This window comes from Pangasianodon hypophthalmus, chromosome 24 (genome assembly GCF_027358585.1).
Source record: "Pangasianodon hypophthalmus isolate fPanHyp1 chromosome 24, fPanHyp1.pri, whole genome shotgun sequence".
In the NCBI taxonomy this organism is placed as follows: domain Eukaryota; kingdom Metazoa; phylum Chordata; class Actinopteri; order Siluriformes; family Pangasiidae; genus Pangasianodon; species Pangasianodon hypophthalmus.
In genome coordinates this window covers 7379821-7402409 of record NC_069733.1, presented here as the reverse complement: position 1 = coordinate 7402409, position 22589 = coordinate 7379821, and the positions used below count along the sequence as shown (strand labels likewise).

The following is a 22589-nucleotide window of genomic DNA, read 5'->3' as shown; positions in this document are numbered from 1 at the left end:
AAGCTGTATGAATAGATTAGGTGATGAGTCTTGCTGAGACACCTGGTAGTTGTTTTATGAAGTTGCCATCATTATGCCTGCTGTTATGCTTCCTACACTGTGCTCTGAATGGCTGGGAACATCCCACACATTTACATTTGTTCTTTGGTAAACAGATTTGGTTTGAAATTAGAGAAAAAACCGGTATTGTTCACTGGCAAGTTCAAATCACAGTAGGATCTTTTGTAGACTGATATATACTAATTATTATGCACGTAAAGGAGCTCGTACTGGAATTGCTTGTCTTCATTCTCTGAAATTTCTTAAATTAGATCTCTTACTGTGACAGCATACAGCTGTTCTCTTATCACACCAGTGACTCATATACAGAATATTAAATGTGAAGCTTACTACGTGTAAATACAACAAATTGCCTATGTTTTGTACCGTTTGCTCGGCTACATGTGTTACAGGCACAGGGATGTGATACATATAATTTCTCAATATACTTTACAGCTATCCGCAGGAAAAGCCCATGGCAAGGCACAAGATCACGAGTAGAGGAAGTAAATCAACTATGAGGCCACAGTTTGGTATTAAGCTGATCGATGAGAATGTAAACTGTGGTCAGGCAGTCACCAGGAAATGCAACAAGGAAGGGTTGGGTTCCTTTAAAACTTATTGAATGGTGGGTTGAAGCAAATGCTTTTTTCCTCCCACTGAGCGTGATTTAGAGGACACAAATACACACCAGTGCTCTGATAAATCCATTAGCTACTGAAGGTTCAGGTGATTCATGAGTTGGAAGGACTATTATGTGTGGTGCCTGGGAAAACACTTCACACAGTTTTCTACTGTGTATAATTTTGAAAACTACAGACTTTCCTGAACTGAAATATGTTTTTTTTTTTTTATTTCCCGCCCCTTTTCTCCCTAATTTAGTCTTGGCTAATTCCCACCTACATTTAAAATAACAGTTTTGGACACAAGGAGGACACTGCAGTATACTTTATGGATATTGGGTAAATTGTAAATATAGAAGGTTTTGTACAAGTTACAATGGTGTGTATCTGTAACAAACAGGATCACCTTTGCTGTAAAAGCAGCACACTTGTGCAGATACACATGAGACTCCTGCCTCTTTAAACCTGAGAGGTGTGCTAATGATTATAGCAGTGCAGCATGGTACTGATGTAGCAGTGCACCATGGTACTGATGTGATAAAGCAGATGAACATCTCAGTGGGTGTGAAGAAGTGCTCGAGCACACTGAGTTATGATAAGAGCCGGGGGAGCATGACACGGTGTTAAACAGGAATTCCCTGTCAATGTTGATTAGCATTTACCTGCAATACTTGCAAACACACACACAGACTCATTTATGGCTTACTCGGTGGCCTTTACTTCTGTCTGCACATCACTGTATAGAGCCTCAGGTTGTTGTAGTGCTTGTGGAACGTCAGCTGAATCTAGACCTGAATTTGAAGCTGATTACCTTGTTCGAAAAACACTGCTTTGACTTTGCCAGTACTAAAATTTGTCGATGTGTAACCTCTGGCATCTTTAGTATTTACCTCTGAGATCTTAATCTAAAGGATGGGACATACCTGCTCATTATGGAGCTGCACTGAGGATTTGGAGCAATCTGAACTAATGGTACATTGTTTATCTGCACATAATGGCATTTGTTTAAAATCGTGCATTTTTAATAAGGGGTAAAAGGATTGTTGGATGTTTCCTCAAACGCCTTGAAACACTTATTTTTATCGCAATCTTTTTGGTGATCTGGTGCGATCTGAATATGCCAGTATGGTTTCTAGGCTCATGATAAAACCTTGATGAATCTGATAAATCTACCGAGAGCCAAATGGTTCTACATGGATTAGGTGGGCTGATAGGGACAAAGTGGAAACTCTGCAGCTGAGATGCTGACAAGATAACTGATGCAGATTTACTACAGGCTTAAAGGCTTCTATGGTGCAGAAGTGTCATCTAGTGGCCAATCTGAAATATTGCTGTTGGTTATGACAGTGGGAGAGGTATATTTCCTCTAACAAAAAGTAAACTACAAGAACTCTAAAGAACTAATAATAATAATATTTAATTCATAGGAAATCCTTTCAAACTCAAGCCCTTCCTGTGAGCAGCGCACAAACTGCAGAGACTGAATTTCACCAAGCATCTATGAAACTACAGCTGGAGTCATGTGATATAGTTAGCTGAGACCGAAATCTAACTTTTTAGTCATGCACACAATCCTGCATGGCCAAATATAAGGACGGCATCATGACATCATGACTTCTGCTATGTATTAGGATATAGTAGACCCCCCCCCAAAAAAAAAAACTGGCTGCTCCTGCCAGGATGTAATATCTTGGCCATAGATGGACTTTTTAGCAAGATGATAAGCCCGGATGTGCATAAAAACCACACAGAAAAGGATGTGGGAACATAAAATCAATGTTTTGGTTCAGTCAGTGGATTTAAAAACCCATGGTCTCAGATGAAGACGGAAGTCCATATGCACAAACCTAAGAATATAGAGCAGCCTAAAATGTTCTGCATGGAGGAATGTCCCAAGATCCCTATACTGTATACAACCTTGTTAGATAGGAAGTAGCTCAGTGGAGTGGAGAGAATCCAGAAGCCAGTATTATCGCAGAACAAATTGCTTGTACAAAAAGAAACTACAGTATGTACAGTGGATATAAAAAGTCTACATGCCCCTGTTCAAATGGCAGGTTTTCGTGATGTAAAAAAAATGAAACCAAGATAAATCATGAAAGAACTTTTTCCACCCTCAGCATGAACAATCAGAACAATTTAGGGAAAAAAACAATCAGAAACATTTTAGGGAAAAATAAGCAAAATAAAAAATTTACAATAACCTGGTTGCATAAGTGTGCACACCCTTTTATAATTGGAGATGTGGCTGTGTTCAGAATGAACCAATCACATTCAATCTCATGTTCAAAAGTAATTATCATACAGCTGTCATCAGTGAAATTATTCTGATTAACTCCAGCTGTTTCTGTAGGATTTTCTTCTCGGTTTCATCTGACTGCTGAAGCCATGGTTCCCCAAAGAGCTTACAAAGCCTGTACAGGGTTCCACTGTTGAAAGGTATTGATCAGGAGAGGAGTATAAAAGAATTTCCAAAACATTAGATGTACCATAGAACACAGTAATGGCCATCATCAACAAATAGAGAAAATGGAGTGCCACAGTGACATCACCAAGAACAGGACGTCCCTCCAAAATTAATGAAATGGGATCCAGCTATAAAACAAATAGCAATGTCAGTCCAATTACATGTCTGAGTTAAAGGCAGAGAAATATTATGTATATATGTGGTGTGTGTGTATGTGTGTTTCTGATTGTTTTTCACTTAATTTTTATACGTTGTAATTTCACATTACACACACACACACACACACACACACAATTTACAATATTGTGGAATGTGACTGTTATTATTTCATGTGTTCCATTAGAAGCATATTTAAATTTGGTGTTGTAAATTACAGTGAAATTCACTCTTCTGGTGTGTTTTTGTGTTTTTTTTTTAGGCACGAGTGACCCTTATGTGAAGTTTAAGATCGCAGGGAAAGAGGTTTTCCGCAGCAAGACCATTCACAAGAACCTGAACCCGGTATGGGATGAGAAAGTGACCCTGCTGGTGGATAATATAAGAGAACCACTCTATGTTAAGGTACGCTACGAGTCAGAGAGGCTCTCTCTGAACAGAAGTGAGTCATTGATATGATGTGCTGGAGGAAGTGGGTCTTTACAGCTTCGTTTTCATGGTTTTATCTGTTTACAGTATGACACTTGGGTGCTTCTGTGATACTTTGCTTTTGTTACACGAATTCTGAAGAGCTGTTATCAGGTCTTTGTAATTGTCAGGCCTTTTTCTCAGTGGTTTGATGATTCACAGCAGTCACGTTTCAGTGCATGCAAATCATTTGGCCAAAATAATAGAGACCAAACATTAATAAATCCCATCAAGGGTTCACTGGTGTTTTCTTAAATGAATATTTTTTTTAGTGTAATCTCTACAGATCATATCTGTGGCAGTAATATTCTCAGTAATAAACTCATATTTCCTGTGTTCAAGCAATGTCTCTGTCTCACACTGTCTCTCTTTCTCTGTCTCTCTACTGCAGGTCTTTGACTATGACTTTGGCCTGCAGGATGACTTCATGGGCTCTGCATATCTTTACCTGGAGTCCCTGGAGCAACATAGGTCCTTTACCAGTCTTGTGACAGTCCATAGCTAACACTCTTACACTGCTGTTTTCACATTAACACATTTGACTAGAAAAAAAAAAGCCTGCCCTCTAGTGTTTCTCTATGATAGTACAACTATCGGGAGAACTCGGATTCCATCAACAGTTTCCTTACTTTCTTAATTTCTTTTTCGATGTGTCTGTTTAATCAAATTCACATCTGGTCATGTAAATGTGAGCGTAATATTTCAACAACCTGAATAAATACTTGATTTACAGTTAAACAATCAAAGCCAATATCACCAATCACACATAATATCACCATATATCACACATAATAAGTAGAGAGGTATGTCATAAAAATAAATAACAAATTATAATGATAATCACTATTGTGCATGTAGAAACCTCAAAATAAAATATAGGTAATGTGGTTTAGTGTCAATGTGTAATTTATTAATGCGAATCAGAGAAACAGATGTGGACCTTTATCAGCTAATTAGTCCTTCAGCTGAGTAAATATGCACATCTATGTACAAGAGGCAGTGTGAAGCTTTGAACTAGAAGTGGCTTGGACAGGCAGGATATTCAAAGATGCTTTTGGTAGTCTCCTTTTCAGTGTTTAAATTCTTTCAGTGGTTTATTTATATGAAATAAGGATTTGTTCAGGATGGAAACTTTGCTTGTTTATAGTAATGAATAAAATTGAAATAACTCTGACTCCAGATAAATCTGAAGTTGGAAAATGGTTGGATTCTGTTTTCTACCCGATTTTGACCTTAAACTGATTTATAAAGAACAAATCGCATTTCCATAATAAATACACTACGTGAATATCATTTCAGTAAGATATTGCAAAAGACAAACTTATTGGACCATCTTTTCCTCCAGTGAAACTATTTTTATTTTATTTTATTTTATTTTATTTTATTTTATTTTATTTTATTTTATTTTATTTTACCTCCTTTACTATTTTTAGGATAAAAAAAAAAACAACTCCAAAACAAAACTCCAAATTCATTTGCAGCAAACTTGAACACAAGCACCTCTAATCGCTCAACTTTACCGAAATATATTTTTCCTCTCTCCATTTACTTCTTTCCTCAGACCTTAATTGAAGTACAGGTTAATACTTTCCTATTACTGGCTCACTGCCTCAACACCTGCATAAATTAGGATGTTCATTCATTCATTCACTAATTCATTCAGTCATTCATCCAGTCATTCATCTTCAGTAACTTTATTCTGGACAGGATTATGGTAGATCCGGAGGCTATCCCGGGATTACTGGGCGTGATACAGGAATACACCCTGGATGGGTTGGCAGTCTATTGTAGGGCGGCATGCACACACACATTCACACCTAGGGGCGGTTTAGAGAAGCCAGTCCATTTACTGGCATGTTTTTGGGAGGTGGGGGAAATCTGAGAACCCAGAGGAAATCACCGCAGACATGTGGAGAGCATGCGAAACTTCACACGGTAATCAATCTGTGTATGTGGCAACACTACCTGCCCTCTTATATCTAATACATCTAAATTACATGAAACATGCATTACATGTCTGAGGGTAAATTAGGGTGTGCTGTATAACCTAAATAAGGTATTTGTGGGCAGGAGCTTTTTTCCTCACAGCTAAAGCTGATTTATTGCTGCTTCATGATTCAGACCCAGCTTAATTTGTATGTCATTCCTTGCACTCAAATCTGTGCTTATTTTTACACAACTTTACTGAATAAGGGCCAGTGTGTGTACATGCTGTGTGGCCATGTCTGACTGTTATTTTGTTGGTCCTCCTTTAGGACCCTGGATGTGACCCTTGACCTGAAGGATCCCCACTATCCTGACCATGACCTGGGCTCTCTGGAACTGGCGGTCACTCTCACTCCTAAAGAAGGAGACTTTAGGGAAGCTGTGAGTGTTCTCCTGTATCTTCATACCCTGGTTTATTTCTTTTTTTTTCTCCTTTCCATGATGGCTACACCTTCTAGACATGTGTCTTTTATGAGATTGTGAGGTTTTAGCTTTACATTTCATCTGGAGCTCTTAGTTTGGACGTTTTGGACATTTGTGTGAATATATAACATTATTAAGGGGCTAATCTTTTAGCAGGCTTTGAAGTTGTCCTCTGACTAATATGTGGATGTGTGTCAATATCCAAAGCTTGATGTGACACTTAGGTCTTTAGTCTTTTGTTGCCTCTGCATTGGAATGATTTGATTTTCATCATGACCTCCTGTAGAAATGTACATAAAAACTAAGCTGCAGTCATTGTAGCTGAACTTCTTTTATTTCTCACTCGCTTTTCACCGGCTCTTCTTAGTGCATGATTAGTCATCGTATTTGAAGGACATGACAAATAGGCTTAGTGGACTACCTGAAGTAAAATGGAACTTGAAAATAATCCATATTACATCTCAAGCCAAGAAATATATTGCCCAGGAAGAAAATGCACTCATAATAAAGTGCTAGACTTTGGCTGGAAGCACTTCCTCTCTTGAGGAGAGAAATGTGTTCAGCGCTGGCTGGTCCGTCCTAATTGCATTTAGGTCTGTCTCTGGACTTACCTAGAGTTTTGTGTAGAGATTTATATCTGATTTTGTATGCCCAATTCTTCCACCCCTACATGTGTAATAGAGATGGAGCAAGCTCACAGGAGAAATATATGCTGCTTTGTCTAATTGTCTTTATAACGCTCTAAATTCTATGGCTGATTGCATTGGGGATTCATAAGCTTGGCATTAGGAGGAATTAGAGATGGGGTTTTATGATATGTGTATGAATTGAGCTGGGGATGGCCAGTGTTGGTGTGACTGGGTGTGTATGGTAGCGTGTGTAGCGGCTGCTGTTCCCAGCTTCCCCTGGCTGCTCCTCCTCCAATCATCAATTACCAGGATATCATACTTTAATCCAGGGCTTTGCAAAAGAGCTTATGACATCTCTGTGATACCTTGATTAATTATGAATAAACATTACACTTTATGAGACATTCAGATTTTTCCAGTTTCCAGGTTATTAGGTACTGCAGAAATTCAGATAATGTACATTCCAGTACATTAAACACTCACTGGCCACTTGAATAGGAACACCTGCTCATTCACGCAATTATCTAATCAGCCAATCATGTGGCACCAGCGCAATGCATAAAATCATGCAGATACAGGTCAAGAGCTTCAGTTAATGCTGGCATCAAACATCAAAACCTGCTAATCTCCTGGGATGTTCACAATGCTCAAATAACCACTCTTTATAGCCATGGTGAGCAGAAAAGCATCTCCGAATGCACAACGCAGCAAACCTTGAGGCCGGATGGGCAACAACAGAAAAAGACCACATCGTTTCCACTTCTGCCAGCCAAGAATAGGAATCTGAGGCTACAGTGGGCACAGGCTCACCCAAACTGGACAGCTGAAGCTTGGCAAAAGACCAAGTGATTTATTTCCAATCTACAGTTCTTGGCTGTTAAGACTGTAACCTGATGTGGTCTTCTGCTATTGTAGTCCGTGTGGTTCTGTATCTGAAGCTGGTTTTCTGCTTGCCTTGGTTGTAAAGATTATTAATTAAGGTTGTTAAGGTTATTAGTTACAAGCAAACAAACACGTCGCAGTAAGACAACATATTTGAATTACACTGTGGTATGCAGATTCTCACCTCTGAATGTACCACGTCAATTTATCTCGAAAAAGCTACAACCACTAAAAAACTAAAGGAAGGTAAATAAAAACAGACAATTTAGCAGATGTTTATGTTTATGTACTGTGTTGCCTTAGAAATGTAAAATCTGACTAAATGTCAAGGATTGAAAATATCACTGTGTGTAGATAATTAACAAAATCTGAAACAATAAAGTTTATAATAAAATTAAGATGGGTGCTTATTTATTTTTTGTTCAATAAAATTAAAAAAAAAAAAACACTTTTTTTTCTGATTTATGAGATACAAATATGTGCCTGTTCTGTCTGTGGCAGCATAAAATGATAGGAAGTTAATATTGGAATGCATTTGAATACTAAATCTCTCAATTAAATGTAGTTAGATGGTATTTTTGAGGGATTTGACACCCTAGTACCTAATAAACTGGAAGCCCTTAACATTATTTCTATTACAAGATGTCATAATGCTCTTAATACAGAGATTCCTCATTTCAATATACTCCCTAAAAGCTTAACTAATCTCACATTCTTAGCTCTATCAAGCTCATCGCACTGCGGATGTAACTGCTTTGTCTCATTTACAGACCATGCTTTTGAGAAGGAGCTGGAAAAGATCCAGTAAGGTAATAACAGCATGACACAACCTGTACTGATGTCCTTCCCTCCCTAAGCTCTTCAGTGCTCTGCCTCAGACTGAATGAGGTGTCTGCGCCTTCCTCATCCGCCAGTTAATCCTAGTCACTTTTATTTCCATGTGCAATCTTTATTTTCTACAGCTTGCAATATACAGCAGAATTACTAATGCCATCTGGTGGACGCAATAAAGAGTGCATCCACGATTTGTCCAGCATTAACGCAGAGTGTCCCGCTTCAGTCCTGGAGTTGTTTAGCATTCTGCTTCATTTAACTCTCCAAATTCATCTCATCACCTAACAGATTGAACCTGTTTGTTATGTTAGAAGAGAAAATGCATATCTCCAAGGATGTGTGTTTGACACTTTTGTTTTAATAGCCTATAATAAATGAAATACGAAGAGCACTTTTAGGAATAAGATGTATTCATACTTTACACTGTGTATTGCAGCAACTAGGAAAATAAAGCGAATCGTTTTATTTTCAGTTTTTCATTTTCAGTCCATTTGGTTTCATTTTGGTTGCAAAGCTAATCTGCTTCTCTCTTGAGCATGATGATGTGTGTAGAAGTATACTTGTGGTATAGTATGTAATACAGTATATATATTGTAATTAATGCACATTCAGTTGTCAGTTGCCAAAAGCAGACAAGTGCATCTGCAGTGGCAGTGACCATGTGATTGATGTAATACATGTAAGTCGGAATTTGGATACACTGGCAACAGAATCACTATTGAAAATATTTGGGAATTGGCCTAGAGGGTTTCTATTAAACATTGTCCTGTTATAGTTTACACTAGGCTTGTGTGAGGTAGATTTTTTCCCTGATCATGATTTTCCATTTTAAAATATTGCAGTAAATAATTTAATCATCCAGAACTGCGTGAAAAAGACAGAAAAACGAGTGTTTCCAGCATTTCAGATTTAAGGAGAGTAGAGGAGGTGCAATAATATTACCAGCTGTGCAGTCGGGAACTGTGGAAATCACGAACAGCTGGATGGTGGATTTTTTAAAGTGATTCTGCCGTAATACCCAGTAAAGTGTTAAAAAAACATATCACACTTTGATATAATACTTTTGGAAATCAGGTGTCTAATGTTCACTAGGCTGCCATTTTCTTTGTTGAGCAGGAGAGTGCAGCAGAACGCCAGTCTAAAAAAAAAATAAAAATAAACCAGCATATTTAATCCCTTTCTAATTATCATCACCATTAAAGTTATTCATAAAGTGTCAGATTTCATTGTAGGTCTAGTTAATCCTTTTGGGTAAAAATCATTCATTTTTTCTCTTTAGACTGAAAACCAAAACAGCCATTTTGACCATTTTCTGTCAAAATTATTCGGTGTGATCTCTAATAAATATAGTAAACTGATGTTAAATATATACTTGTCTAATGTTAAGCTAAGTTGAACATACATTAATAGATTTTATTTCACATTAATGAACTTAAAATGTTCTCAGTTTAACATGACAGAAGGCGAGGGACCTGCGTGAGACGAGAGCACATGAGATGAGGGAAGGGGTTGAGGCTGTTAGGAGCTGTTTCTTAATATTAGAGTGTTCAGAAGACCTGCAGAGATCATTCCAGATTCACGTGTCAGTTGGCTCTGCTCTAATTTTAATGGGGAGATACAGGATGCTCTTTTGGTGTATTTTGAGTGATAACTCATGCACACGTTCTCCAAATTTTCGTGCAGCAAAAGGTTGGCAGGTCTGGTAATAAAATATAACCGGTGATAAACATCACTGGATATCGTAGCCACATAATATCATGTACAGACGATAATATCGTTATATTGCACAAGCCTAGTTTACACTAGGCTGCATATGTGACACATTATAACCTCTACATTTTTCACATTTCTACATTTTTCACTTCACACAACACTGATCATTGCTCTCACATGGAGCATTCATTTCTGTACTTTAAAACTGCACTATTAAATTTCATCACTTGCATTTTATCACTTTAAATAGTTCTCAGATTTTTATGATTTTCACAAAGTTTGAATTTAACTGACGTCAGAGTGCACACAGTTACTACAGGCTCACAGGCTGAAATATTGAGCTGGCATTTAGTAAAGATTTCACCTCTCAGTCCTATCGCTGCAGGGCCTCAAAGAAATACTGTAACTTAACAACCTGTAATAAATGAAATATTAAGAGTATTTTAAGGTATAACATGTGTTTACACTTTATACAACATATTGTAGCGACTAAGAAAGTAAAGCAAATCCTTCTTTTTTCTTTTGCCATTTTTACTACAGCAGCATGCACAGCTGAGTGATGATGATGTATGCATGTATACATGTTGTGTACATTTCTTTCCATCTTCTACATTGTCTTATAAGCTGACAGTCCATCACAGATTTAGTGCTGTGAATGGACAAGCATGCACTCATCAGGGGCTTGTCTCAGTGTAACTGCATGTATCTGTGATAATGTGGTAAAAATGTTCTTGAAAATGCTTTGCTTGTTGGTAAAGAAAATGTGTCTTTCTGTTTATATTGAGTATTTAGACATTGAAATGTAGCTTTAGACATTAATTAATGTGAAATGAATTTGGTCTGTTGTTGGTCTCAGCTGTGTGTTCTAGCTTTTTTTTTTGCACTGTGGTAAACTACCTCCTGTTAAAGCTTCACCCAAATTTTGTAAAGGAATAAAAACATGAAAGTTTGTCTTCACCATATGAGAAACGACACCCTGCTGAAACCTGTCTTTGAAGCTCCAAACTGGGCCATGTTGGGTGGGTCTCGGGAATACTGGAACATTGCTAACGCTAACTACATCCACACCTCTCCCTTCACTCCTGGGTGCCTGTGTATCTATTTATACACCCCATCTCTCTTTCATGAAGTGCAAATGCTGTAAACGGTGCACTCAGTAAATGCAAACCAAGCAAGATTTGTAATTATGATGCAGCTCCGAAATTAAGACTTTCACTCTAACCTTAATATCAGCACACAGGAAGGCGCAGGCTGTGAGATTCTCTAAAGTAACGCTAATGTTAGCACAGCCAGCTCATCTGCTTGTAATTTACATTCAGTTTTTTTTTTTTTTTTTACTAACAACCACATTTAAACAAACTGTTTTGCTGGCTGTTTTTGCTTATGAGTGTCTGTCTCAATTTGAACGACAATTATTTCAACACAAATACTTTTAATTGCAACCTTCAGCTGTTTTTATGTGCAATTAGTATTGAAGAAGATCCGATGCTGCATTCTCAAGTTTGCTTTTGGCAGGATGCTCTCTTGGCTTTCTGGCTACTGGAGTGAAACTAATACAGATTGGGACTTTACAGTGGCTCTGCTAGAGTCAGCACGTTAAAAGCTAATATCTGGAGAGAAAGGCATTAGCTGCTTGCATCCAACATCAAAGCTGTGTGTTTTCCAAGGAAGTGTTTGTACAGTTTAATGAAATGCACTTCAAACAAATGCCATGCTAATGAGGCCTCCAAATTAGGCACAGAAACTGAGACATAGTAGTTTTATATAAATGTGTTTGATTAATAATGCCTGATTTCTTTCTTTTTTGCTAGTAGAGCAAACGTTCAGACAGACAGATGTTCAAAAATACAGCTCAGTTAGGACACAAATGCTGCTTGTGTCTCTATAGTTATTTTGGACAGAAAAGTATGACATCTTCAATACCAGTATGCTACGGAAACACATTTGAGGTGCTAGTGATGGAAGTGTTGGTTGTTGTTATGCCTGTGTGTATGTGTTGTGTGTGTGTCTATAATGAACAAGCATCTCAGGTTGGCAATAGCACATTTTCTTTTGCATCCATTTCTTGTAGTGACTGAACTATGGTTCTATGTTCCTGATTATGTGCATGTAGGATTTGAATGAATATTGTATATCTGTGTGTGTGTGTGTGTGTGTGTGTGTGTGTGTGTGTTGAATTGGCAGTACCAGAGTCTGAGGTTATCAGATGTCCACAGGAAAGCCCAGCTGTGGAGAGGAATTGTCAGCATCAGTTTAATCGAGGGTCGTAACCTCCAGCCAATGGATGCTAACGGCTTGAGTGACCCGTATGTCAAATTCAGAATGGGCCACCAGAAGTACAAAAGCAAGGTATTATTTGACTGATAAATATTTCTGAAACCTGTGTTAAGATTTGATTAACAGGTATTTGATTTTACACTTAATCTTCTTCCTTATTTAATTGTCAGTAGTGGGTATTCTAACTGTCATATAGTTTTAAAGAAACTTTTAACTGGCAGTGTTGATTGAATAACAAAATAATAAGCTGAGACTATACAGACTTAAAACAATGTTAACAATGTTTAAGCTGTGCTTATTATTGCAGTTAATTGTGTTTAATTACTGGAGGAATTCAAAAATCATGATCATGATTAAAATACGATTAATTGTGCAGCTGCTCAGTCAGTTTCATATAATGAAGGTATAATTAAGATTATATGGTTCTTTTGCATGAGTTCATTTAAACCAGCTTCGTAATTAAATGTTTCTTTTTAATTTTAATACTCTGTTCTTCTAAAAGGACTCTCTGTCCTCACATACAAACTGCCACAGCCTTTTTTTGTCTTTTCCTTAATAGACAATACACAAAACGTTGAACCCTCAGTGGAGAGAACAGTTTGATTTCCATTTGTACGATGAGGGAGGCGGATTTATAGACATCACTGTGTGGGACAGAGACGCTGGCAAGAGAGATGACTTCATGGGCAGGTGGGTCATGTGCTTGTTTCTTACACAACATGTTTATTATTTACCCAATACACAGGCCTACACAGGCCAGGCCAGGTGGTTAGTTACGTTCAGCAGACGTGATTCAGAGTGTGCTCATCCAAAGATTGTACTGTTCGTGAAACCAAGTGCTGCAGTCACTACCATATCAGTAACTAGCAAAATCACATTATGTGACCATTAAAAACACACAAGCAGATGGTCAGTTTTTTTTTTTAAATTAGCTTTTAAGCAGTTTCTTTATCTTTTACATTTAACATAATTTTAAAGTGCAAAATTCTACTTTCTTTCCAGATTTGAGCAAAATTAATTTTTTCTAAGGACTAGTGATTGATTGGCAGAAGGTTATTGTCATCACCAGATATTAAATGTTTTCTGGAGTCCACACTCTTTCTGGCCACTTAAGAATAAAGCCTTAATAGTGTATAGTCATGCCAAAATATGATGCTTTAGAGATTTTACTGGTTTGACTCCAGAGAAAGCATCAAAATTTATAGATTTTATAGAGCATCCAATTGGGAGATGCATTTTCTTGCAGATAAAACTGTCAGAGCAGCTGTAAAATGTGATACAGGGAAGATGGGGGTGGGGTGAGATTAGTAAATTTACCTACAGACATTTTTGGAAACAAAATAAAACAGAATTATGAATGCTATTTTCATTAACTGCATGAAAGCAGTTTTTTTGAATTACAGATTTATACAGATTAGTCTTATATAGAACAGTAAGAGATAATTCAGTAAGCTGTAAACGGATCGATTGTAGTGTTTGGCAGTTTTAAGACTGTTTTAAGACACAATAATATAGTTCTACACATACCATGCTTCTAAACCCGACAATCTAACATTGAGTGTGAGAGACAAGAGAGCTAATGGCTAAGGGAAGTGGGGAATGAGGGAACAGAATTTACTGAGAAGCTTGTCTTTTCTCCACACTCCACGTTGTACACATTGCCATTCACAGACATGGCATGTCTAAATGGGTTCACTTGCCACTCTTGTAATTGGCTGCTCTCCTCTTCCTTAAGTACTTATCTTCTCCAGTCCTCTCACCGGACTATCTGGTCTGTTACTGATGTTCACATTAAGTACTCGTGCAGCTAGGTTCGGCTTTCCGTTACACACACTACACACACTATGGCCTGACAGGTCAGGTGCTTATGCAAGGCTATGAGCTTGTCACTTAACTGGAGGAAATGAGAGAGAGAGAGCAGAGACATGGGGAGTGAAAGTGTAATATGGTTTTCTCTTTCTTTCTCACCAGGGTTTCCTGGAGTGGCTTGATTTGACTGAGATTATATTTAACTCAGATTTTATTTAAGTTGTCTAAAAATTGGATTTTAACCTCTAATACATTCCTTAGACCAAACATGTGGCATGGATCGCCTGATGTTCTCTTAGTTCTCTACTGTTAAACCTTTAGTTTCACCTGTGTTTAGTTCAACAACATTTGGTGTGCAAACACTGACTCAGAAAGTACTATTTTTAAGAAACTGTAACACACTGAGTAGAGTGCGCTGTTTACATTCTGGCTACTTTCAGAGAATGTGCTGTCAACATTCGGAAAGAAGACGATTTCTATAAGTATTTAAGAGGTTCTAAGAAGGTTAGACTGAGACATAAGGAATCTAATGCTTGGGTGCATGCTGTTATGAAAAAATAACAACAAGTTGAAGGTAGTAATACAAATAATTGCAGCTTTTCATGTTACCACCTATTATATTGTGGTATTGTAATGTCACTCTGGCTGTTGATAATGAAGATAATGATGACATTAATACCAGTGTGTGTGTGTGTGTGTTTGTGTACCAGGTGTCAGGTGGACCTCTCTCTCCTGTCTAAGGAATGCACACACAAGCTGGACCTGCCGCTGGAGGAGGGCGAGGGCATGCTGGTGCTACTGGTCACCCTCACCGCTTCAGCCGCCGTCTCCATCTCAGACCTTTCTGTCAACATACTTGACGACCCAAACGAGAGGAAAGAGATTCTGCACAGATATGTAAGTGTAAACAAGTCGGCTGAGAGCGCAGATCAATTTTAATTGCGCAGAAGTGTGAATTTTGGGACAGAATTACTACAGCAGGTTAGCACAATTACAATTACAGGAGCATGAAAACATAGTTTTGACATAACTGTAAGAAACATCTTTTATAATTAATAGTAATATTAGAGTTTGGATCAACACAAAGTTTCAGTGCAATGAGGTACAGAAGGATTGTCTGTGTTAGCCCGGACAGGACTGTATGGAATATGGATGGTGGCAGTGCTAATTTGTTTCTTATAAGAAATAAGTGTGCTAAATGGAGTTAACATAGACATGAGGATAAAACATAGACATGAGGAATAATAAAACGTATGTAAAATAACATCAGGTGGTGTGATGTGGCCCAACACAAAGCGGAGTTACTGTTACCACTCTGTAGTTGATTCTCCTATAACAGCACATGTTTTATTCCTCTTATACCACCATTTACACTAACAATTTTTAAGTTATTATTGAATGACATGCACTTTTAATCCATTTATAGTTACTTTTAATGTTGTGGAACATCTGCAAAACAGTGGTTTCCTCACCAGCGTCTCTCTTTTCAATTAGACAAGACACAGTTTGGCATGTTACAGAGAAACAGGAAAAGTCCTCTGAAAACTTTACTGTTACAAAGCGCTGACACTGGAGACTCCTTCCATAAATGTTAAAAAAAATCTCCTTAAAGAAAGCTTCACTATATCAATGTGAAGTATTACAACAAGCGCATAAATATAAACCTGTGTTTTGCCTTGCAGCCGGCACTACTGTCAGAGCTGCTGTAATAGAAAATTAATCAGCACTTAACCAATCAGATTTGGGAATTCAACAGCGATATTAAAATGTAAATTAATGCAGTATATCCACAATAAATATACCGAATCATCCTCCCTGTTTAGATATATTGTTCTATGTATTCTGCTTGCGGGTTGAACTGTGTCCCTGTTGGCGCCGAGTTCTCAGACCTGGCAGCACCTCAATGATGTGACCTCCTTTTCAAAGGCGCTCAACCTCTGGGGGCCGCAGATTGGTTCAGGCCTGGAGAGCCTTGGGCCTCTTTGCTCTCTGAAGAGAGGGATGAGGAGAGGAGAAGAGTGCGAGAGAGGGCGAAGGAGAGGAGCTGATTGGGGTAGAGAGTGTCGGAGGAGAGGGGGAGAAACAGTGCTGTGACAGGCTCTTTTGAGGCTGGGTTTGCTGTTGAAAGGCCGCGACTGAAAGGGCCTACTGTCCTGTGTGAGGGCCTTTGGCCCTCTGTGGCCCCAGGGCCCTGCAGCCCTCCAGCCTGTACAATAGTCTCAGCCTGTTGCTTTGTCTTTGGCCTGTTAACCCTTCACTCGCTGCCATTTGCGGCTCTCTGCCACCTCTTTACATGCCAAAAGCAGGGGACAGAGTTGAAATAAAAAGGGGCACATCACGCTGCTAACCGCCTCTGATGCATCTGCTCTTGGGTATAATGGTACACATGAAGCCCTTGAATTTTTCAGCTTAAAGGCTCTGTCTCACAGTTGCTTTCACAAGGCCACCATAATCCTCTAGCTAGGTGTACTAGCTACTGTCAGACGGAGAGCATGGGAAGCATTTTCTGCTCTTAATTCTACTTTAACTCAAAGTTGTTTCATATGTTGTGTTTGATCGCCAGTAGAAATGGAAATGTTTCACAGGCCAAACGGCAGGTGGCTGACCCACATTACTTAATATAAAAGGCTAGCAGTCGTGCGCTAAACACCTCCGCAGTGTCCTTACGCGCCCACAGGGGGGAGCTCTTAGACCGATAATGGTGGAATAATTCAGATCTGTTCAAGAATAGGAGAGAGACAGGCCATGGGTGAGGAGCTGGGGAGGGGTAGGTGTGCAAAATGAAAAGAAAAGCTATTTCACCTTTTCGTTTTTTCCCCCTCCCACCCCGGTAAAGGATAGACGGTTTTACTCCCTCATTCCCATTCTTGCGCTCAGTTTTCTCCCCCTTTCTCGTCCTCCCACCCTCTCTCGCTGCATCTACGCATTCATTAGCACCCTAGCCTGCAGTCTGATGGGGAGATATGCTGGGCTAGTGATTGGAGGGAGGACAGTGGATTTAAAATAGGGACTTTAATTTGTCCCCACTATTAACATATTCCCTTTTCTCTGCTTGTCACTCTTTCGGAGTAAGGAATTTAATAAAGATGTACCTTATCTAGTTGGACAGATAACATGAAGTGCTGGTGTTAATGCTGCACAATGCTGCTTAAATAGATCTCTCTGTGGTTGTAGAGAAAAACCGAAGGTACGGGGAGAGCTACGCTTCAAACGCTTTCCACCTTTCTATCACCATAAAATCAGATGGCCACATGAATTAAACCGCCTTAACGCAATTGAGCATGGACCCATTGCTGATGTCTACCACGCAAAGAAAGCAGTTACAGTTGAGGGAGGGGGGGGGGCGGGGGGGTGGTTCGATGGAGAGACTGACGTGGATGGGGATGCTTTGAAGCCACAGATGCTCTCTGCAGAAACTGTAGCCGTCTGCAACCGTGAAGGGGGTGTGGGGGGTTGGGGTGGCCGCGCTAGCTCGGAACGCAATTAAATCTCTTAATGCAGCTTCGCCGTGGCTTCACGTACATCATTAAAGTGGCAAAGGCATATCAGATGACTTTCAGCTGTTTGCATATGGGATGAGTGGGGCTGGGCGGCTGAGTGCCTCATCACCGTGTATTAATGGCCTAGAAGCAGGATGAAGATGTCTGCTGCTAAAAGGCTTTCCACCTGTCATCCTGCAGTCACGTCACACCTCAGACGCTTTCATTTAGGGTTCAGTGTGGAGCAGACACAGCACACCTGAGGATTCGCCAAGAGTCTGGCGCCTCTTTATTGTTGAAAGGATTTCAATTTTGTTTTCATATGATTTTTTTTGCTATTTGGAGGCCATTACATTTAAAAAAAAACGTCATATAAAGGCCTGCAAATATGACAATGTAAGATATACATCATGATAAATATACTTCTTGTAAAACTAGAATAAAAATGATTAATTTTTTATACGTTAAATAACTTATAATAATTAATTTTGCTTTTTATGCTTCAAAAGCATTAATTAAATAAGCACAAGATAATGAAAAAACACTTTGTTATTGAAAATCAGTCTTAAAAAAATGTAAATAGGAGATTATGACAATAAATAAACATATACCAAAATTACAGTTTGTTCACTGATGAGACTTGCAATAAAATCTAGCCCCTATTTTTTCCAAATATCTGACAAATATAAGACTTCTTTAGATGTCTGAAATGTTAAGACCTGAAATATTTCGGTCAGATTTTTAATCTGTGCCGAAAGTCATTTTTTAGGATAAAAATGTTTGGTGTCTGAAATTCAGGTGCATATTTTTCATGACACACACATAATACAGAGCTGTGGGTTCCATCAGTACTTGTATAGCTAATGGTTAACAGTTATTTAAATGAATTGTTTTTTTAAACGTATATATGTTTTTGTAGACTAATTAATTAATTAAAATATAATTGAAGGTGGTCTTTTGTAGGTTTTTTTTAATGTAGTATTGCTGTTAGCAAACATTAACATTGTGATATATACTATGTATCTCATGTACTGTGTATCATACGACTCATGATATTTGCCAAATCACTCACCCATCTACTTATACAAAAGTGTTTTTAAATCTGTTTTAAGAGCAAGCTTTTACCCCTTGAGGAAATGCTCAGTAGAGCATACAGTCAGAAAGTTGATTCCATAAGAAGATCCCATATAGAAAAGACGTCATATTTCCTGATATGTGTTTTTGCTGATAAGAAAAGGTGCAGCTTTGCTCCATGGCTGTTGTTGTTAGCAGACAGGAATTATGCATTTTAATAAGGGAAGGCGAGAGAGTGGGGGACTCACGTTTAATGGACGTTAATGGGCGTCAGGGCCAGGGTGACCTCTGCTCAAGTGGTGGCACCCAATTCCACACTCGTCCTGTCTCTCGCTTTAAAATCAGAGAGCGGACAAATGCACTGGAGTGTGTGTGGGTGTGGGTGCGTATGTGTGTGTGGGGGAGAGAAAGAGAGAGAGAGAGAGGAAGTAGAAGGAAAGAGCAAAGAAGGGAAAGTAGGAGTGAGGTGAAGGAGGGGGGAAGCTGTTAGCATTCCATTTTTATTATGACATTTCACAGTCATCCGATTTAATGTCCCCTGACCGGATTGTCCGGCAGGAGACGGTGGGCTTGAAATGTTATTTAGAGCATTGATAAAAGGTGAGCGGCTGCGAGATGACAGCAAGTCATAAGGCTCGGCACGGTGACATTCATTTTCTCCACAACAGAGATGGAATAAGACGTCACAGTGACAAGCTGTCAGTCAAGCCACAGCCCCGCCGCCTTCCCCTCCCCCAGCTTTAGGTCCACACTTTCTAACACGATTCTCTGTGTGTATGTATATATATATATATATATATATATATATATATATATATATATATATATGTGTGTGTGTGTGTGTGTATGTGTGTCCCACTTCTTGCCATGTCCACGTACCCCCATAATCGGATTGAACCTGTGTCCTCCTATAAGAGTTTTCCCGTCTCTTCAGTGGTCTATAGAAGGATAATAAATTCCTTTGCTGTGGAAATGCACCTGCCTACCTAATGTTTTTTTTCCCCCACCATGATAATCATAAATAACAAGCAATCTGAAGGGCAATTGTGTATTAAAGTTATGTGAAAAGCAAATTTTCCCTCACTGTACCCTCTCCCTCATTTTCTCATCTGGTATCAGAGAGGTTTTGGACAATAATATCAGCCATAAGAGTCGAAGCAGCTGGAGTTTATAATGAATTAAATCTGTAGTCCAGCCCTGACTTGAAAAAGTCAAATTATTATCACTCCCTTGTGTGTGTGTGTGTGTGTGTGTGTGGAGGAGGTTATTGCCAGACAGAAAAATAAATTGAAGTGAAGTATGTTTGCGCTGATTTAAAAGCCAAACCAGATGATATGGCCTTTTTTTTGCACACATGAGTCTGTGTGTGAACGGCAGAAGATAGTCCCTAACTTTTGGATCATGAAGTTGGCGTGACAGCCATGTATGTTTTTCATTTATATATGTAGATAGAGGGAGGAGATTTCTCTTTTCATGTCGCTATAGACTTTCTGTGTCACTGCCCAGCACACACACACACACACACTAGCAAGCAGAGGAAAGCATTCTGTCTCTATCTAACATGCAGCTTGTGCACGATTCAGCACTTGTTTCATCACTACATGTCAGCCCTCTTAATGTTCCAATGGACACACAAAGGAGCAGTTAAGAAGCATTATGCTGTCTGAATGAATGGCTTTTATCTGGACCAGTGCTATTAGCCCTCTCATAAATCATAAGTCTTAAAGACGCTTGGCTTTGAACAGTTTAACCCTTTCAAAGTCTGTCATTTGCAGTGGTGTCTAATGGACTAGGAGGAACAGGAAGGGGTCATGATTGATAGATGGAAGGCTCTTATGTAGGTGGCTTGAATGGGCTCTTTCTGTTACAAAACAGTTGATATTTGACAATGCATAGATACGTGTATGTATGTAAGTCCAGAATTATAGCTGTAGGATTATAGCTCCAGAATTATTGGCACCCTTGGTAAGATGTGTTAAAAAAAAAAGTTCTAAAAAACATAATTGTGGTAAATTAGCTTCATCTCACACTAAACATATAAGAAAAATTTAACCTTTAACTGAAGTAACTTTATTTTCTGAAGAAAAAAAAAAAACTTTTTAGCAAAAACACATGTTAAAATTATTGGCACCCCAGCATTTAGTACTTTGGCAATCTCTCTTTGCTACTGCATCTTGTCCTGTAATGCTTGATGGGAAAATAATCTAAAAGTAATCTGAGATCATTCTTCAATATATAATCTCTCCAGATTCTACAGGGTTCTAGCTCCTCTTTTGTGGACTCTGCATTGAACTGTTCTGCGTGGATTTTTCAACACGATTTTTCATTGCTGGATCCAACCGCAACCCAGTTGAAACTTCTAGGCAGAGGCAGATAGATTTTCATTTCAGCCCAGTAACCACACCACAGCTCCTCCACCATACTCAGCAGTTGGGATTAGGTTCTTTTCAGTTTACCCATCATCCATTTCACACGAAACCCACCGTGAGCATTTGTTTCCAAAAAGCTCAATTTTTTGCCTCGTCTGAACGTAGAACCCAGTCCCACACAAGGTTCCGAACATCTAGCATCTAGCGAACACCAGGGCATGTTTGTTGGCATGGAGGTGGCATCTAATTGTAGATTCTGACTTGGTGACCCATAAAATGCTACCATCGTCTGCAAATCTCCAACTGTGATCCTTGGAGATATTTTTGCCTAACCGTCCTCCTCAGTGTGTGTGGGAACAAAATATATTTGCTTCTTCTTCCCGGCAGATTCACTACAGTTGTTATAAACTTTTAAATCATTGCTCTAATAGTGAATATGGGCATTTTCAGACATTTTCAGCTTTTTTTTAACCATTTCCAGGGTTTGTAAAGGTCAACACACTTCATCTATGCATTCTCTAATCTTCACGATGTTAATGAATGGCTAAAGGCCTCTGTGTCACCTCATATTCATACCCCAGTGATACAGGAAGTGATAGTTGAAAGTTAAATGTTGAAACACTCAGTTGAAAGTAAAATATAAATGGAAACATGCTTTAGTTTGTTCACAGAAATTTCTATGGCCGTCCATAATTGTAATATGAGTTTTTTTTTTTTTTCAAAAAATATTTTTGATAAGGTTTTTTTTTATTTTCTTAAAGTAAATTTACTTCAATTAAAGGTTAGATGTCACTGTTTTGAATGTTTTGATTATGCATACTTTGTACCAAACTAGATGCTCCTGTTTACTTGAAAATTTGCTGATTTTCTGAATTTTATTGTATTTTTTTGTATTTGCACTGAACTACAGCTGACTGTCTTGGTTTGTAGGAAAACTTCATTAGTGCTGATTTTAATGTGCACACTTGCTGCTGTGTGTGGAAGATGGTATATGTGAGTAATGTTTTAGAAGGAGCTCAGGCTGTCCTGATTAATCAGCTGATGCACTGTGACCCCTCCAGAGTCTGCTGAGATCCTTTCACAACATTAAAGACGTTGGTGTAGTGCAGGTGAAAGTCATCCGGGCAGAGGGACTGATGGCAGCTGATGTTACAGGTGAGGAGAGTTCCATGCACACACACACACACACACACACACACACACACAGAGGAATCTCAGATCTCTAAACTCAAGCATTAGTTCCACTTTTCTCTGGTGACTGATATAAACAGTATTAGCTGTTGCAATAGCAAGAATTTAATCTTTCCTGCTCTCTACTAATAGACAGAAAGCTCAGATCCGTCTGTTAGGTGTCTGACACA

The 22589-nt window shown here is 38.7% G+C and overlaps 1 protein-coding gene across 6 annotated transcripts in view; it reads left to right on the top strand.

Moving 5' to 3' along the window:
- Window positions 1-22589, top strand: part of mctp1a (multiple C2 domains, transmembrane 1a) — a 144864-nt gene that overhangs the window by 70313 nt on the left and 51962 nt on the right. For 4 of the 6 annotated variants that reach the window (XM_053228826.1, XM_053228828.1, XM_026931250.3 and 1 more), the window contains exons 3-10: window positions 3548-3690; window positions 4145-4224; window positions 6009-6120; window positions 8444-8482; window positions 12405-12569; window positions 13057-13187; window positions 15017-15203; window positions 22290-22383. In XM_053228826.1, coding sequence (XP_053084801.1) covers window positions 3548-3690; window positions 4145-4224; window positions 6009-6120; window positions 8444-8482; window positions 12405-12569; window positions 13057-13187; window positions 15017-15203; window positions 22290-22383 — 951 coding nt within the window. The remainder of the gene's footprint in view (window positions 1-3547; window positions 3691-4144; window positions 4225-6008; window positions 6121-8443; window positions 8483-12404; window positions 12570-13056; window positions 13188-15016; window positions 15204-22289; window positions 22384-22589) is intronic. The other 2 variants (XM_053228827.1, XM_053228829.1) reach the window with 1 other exon arrangement.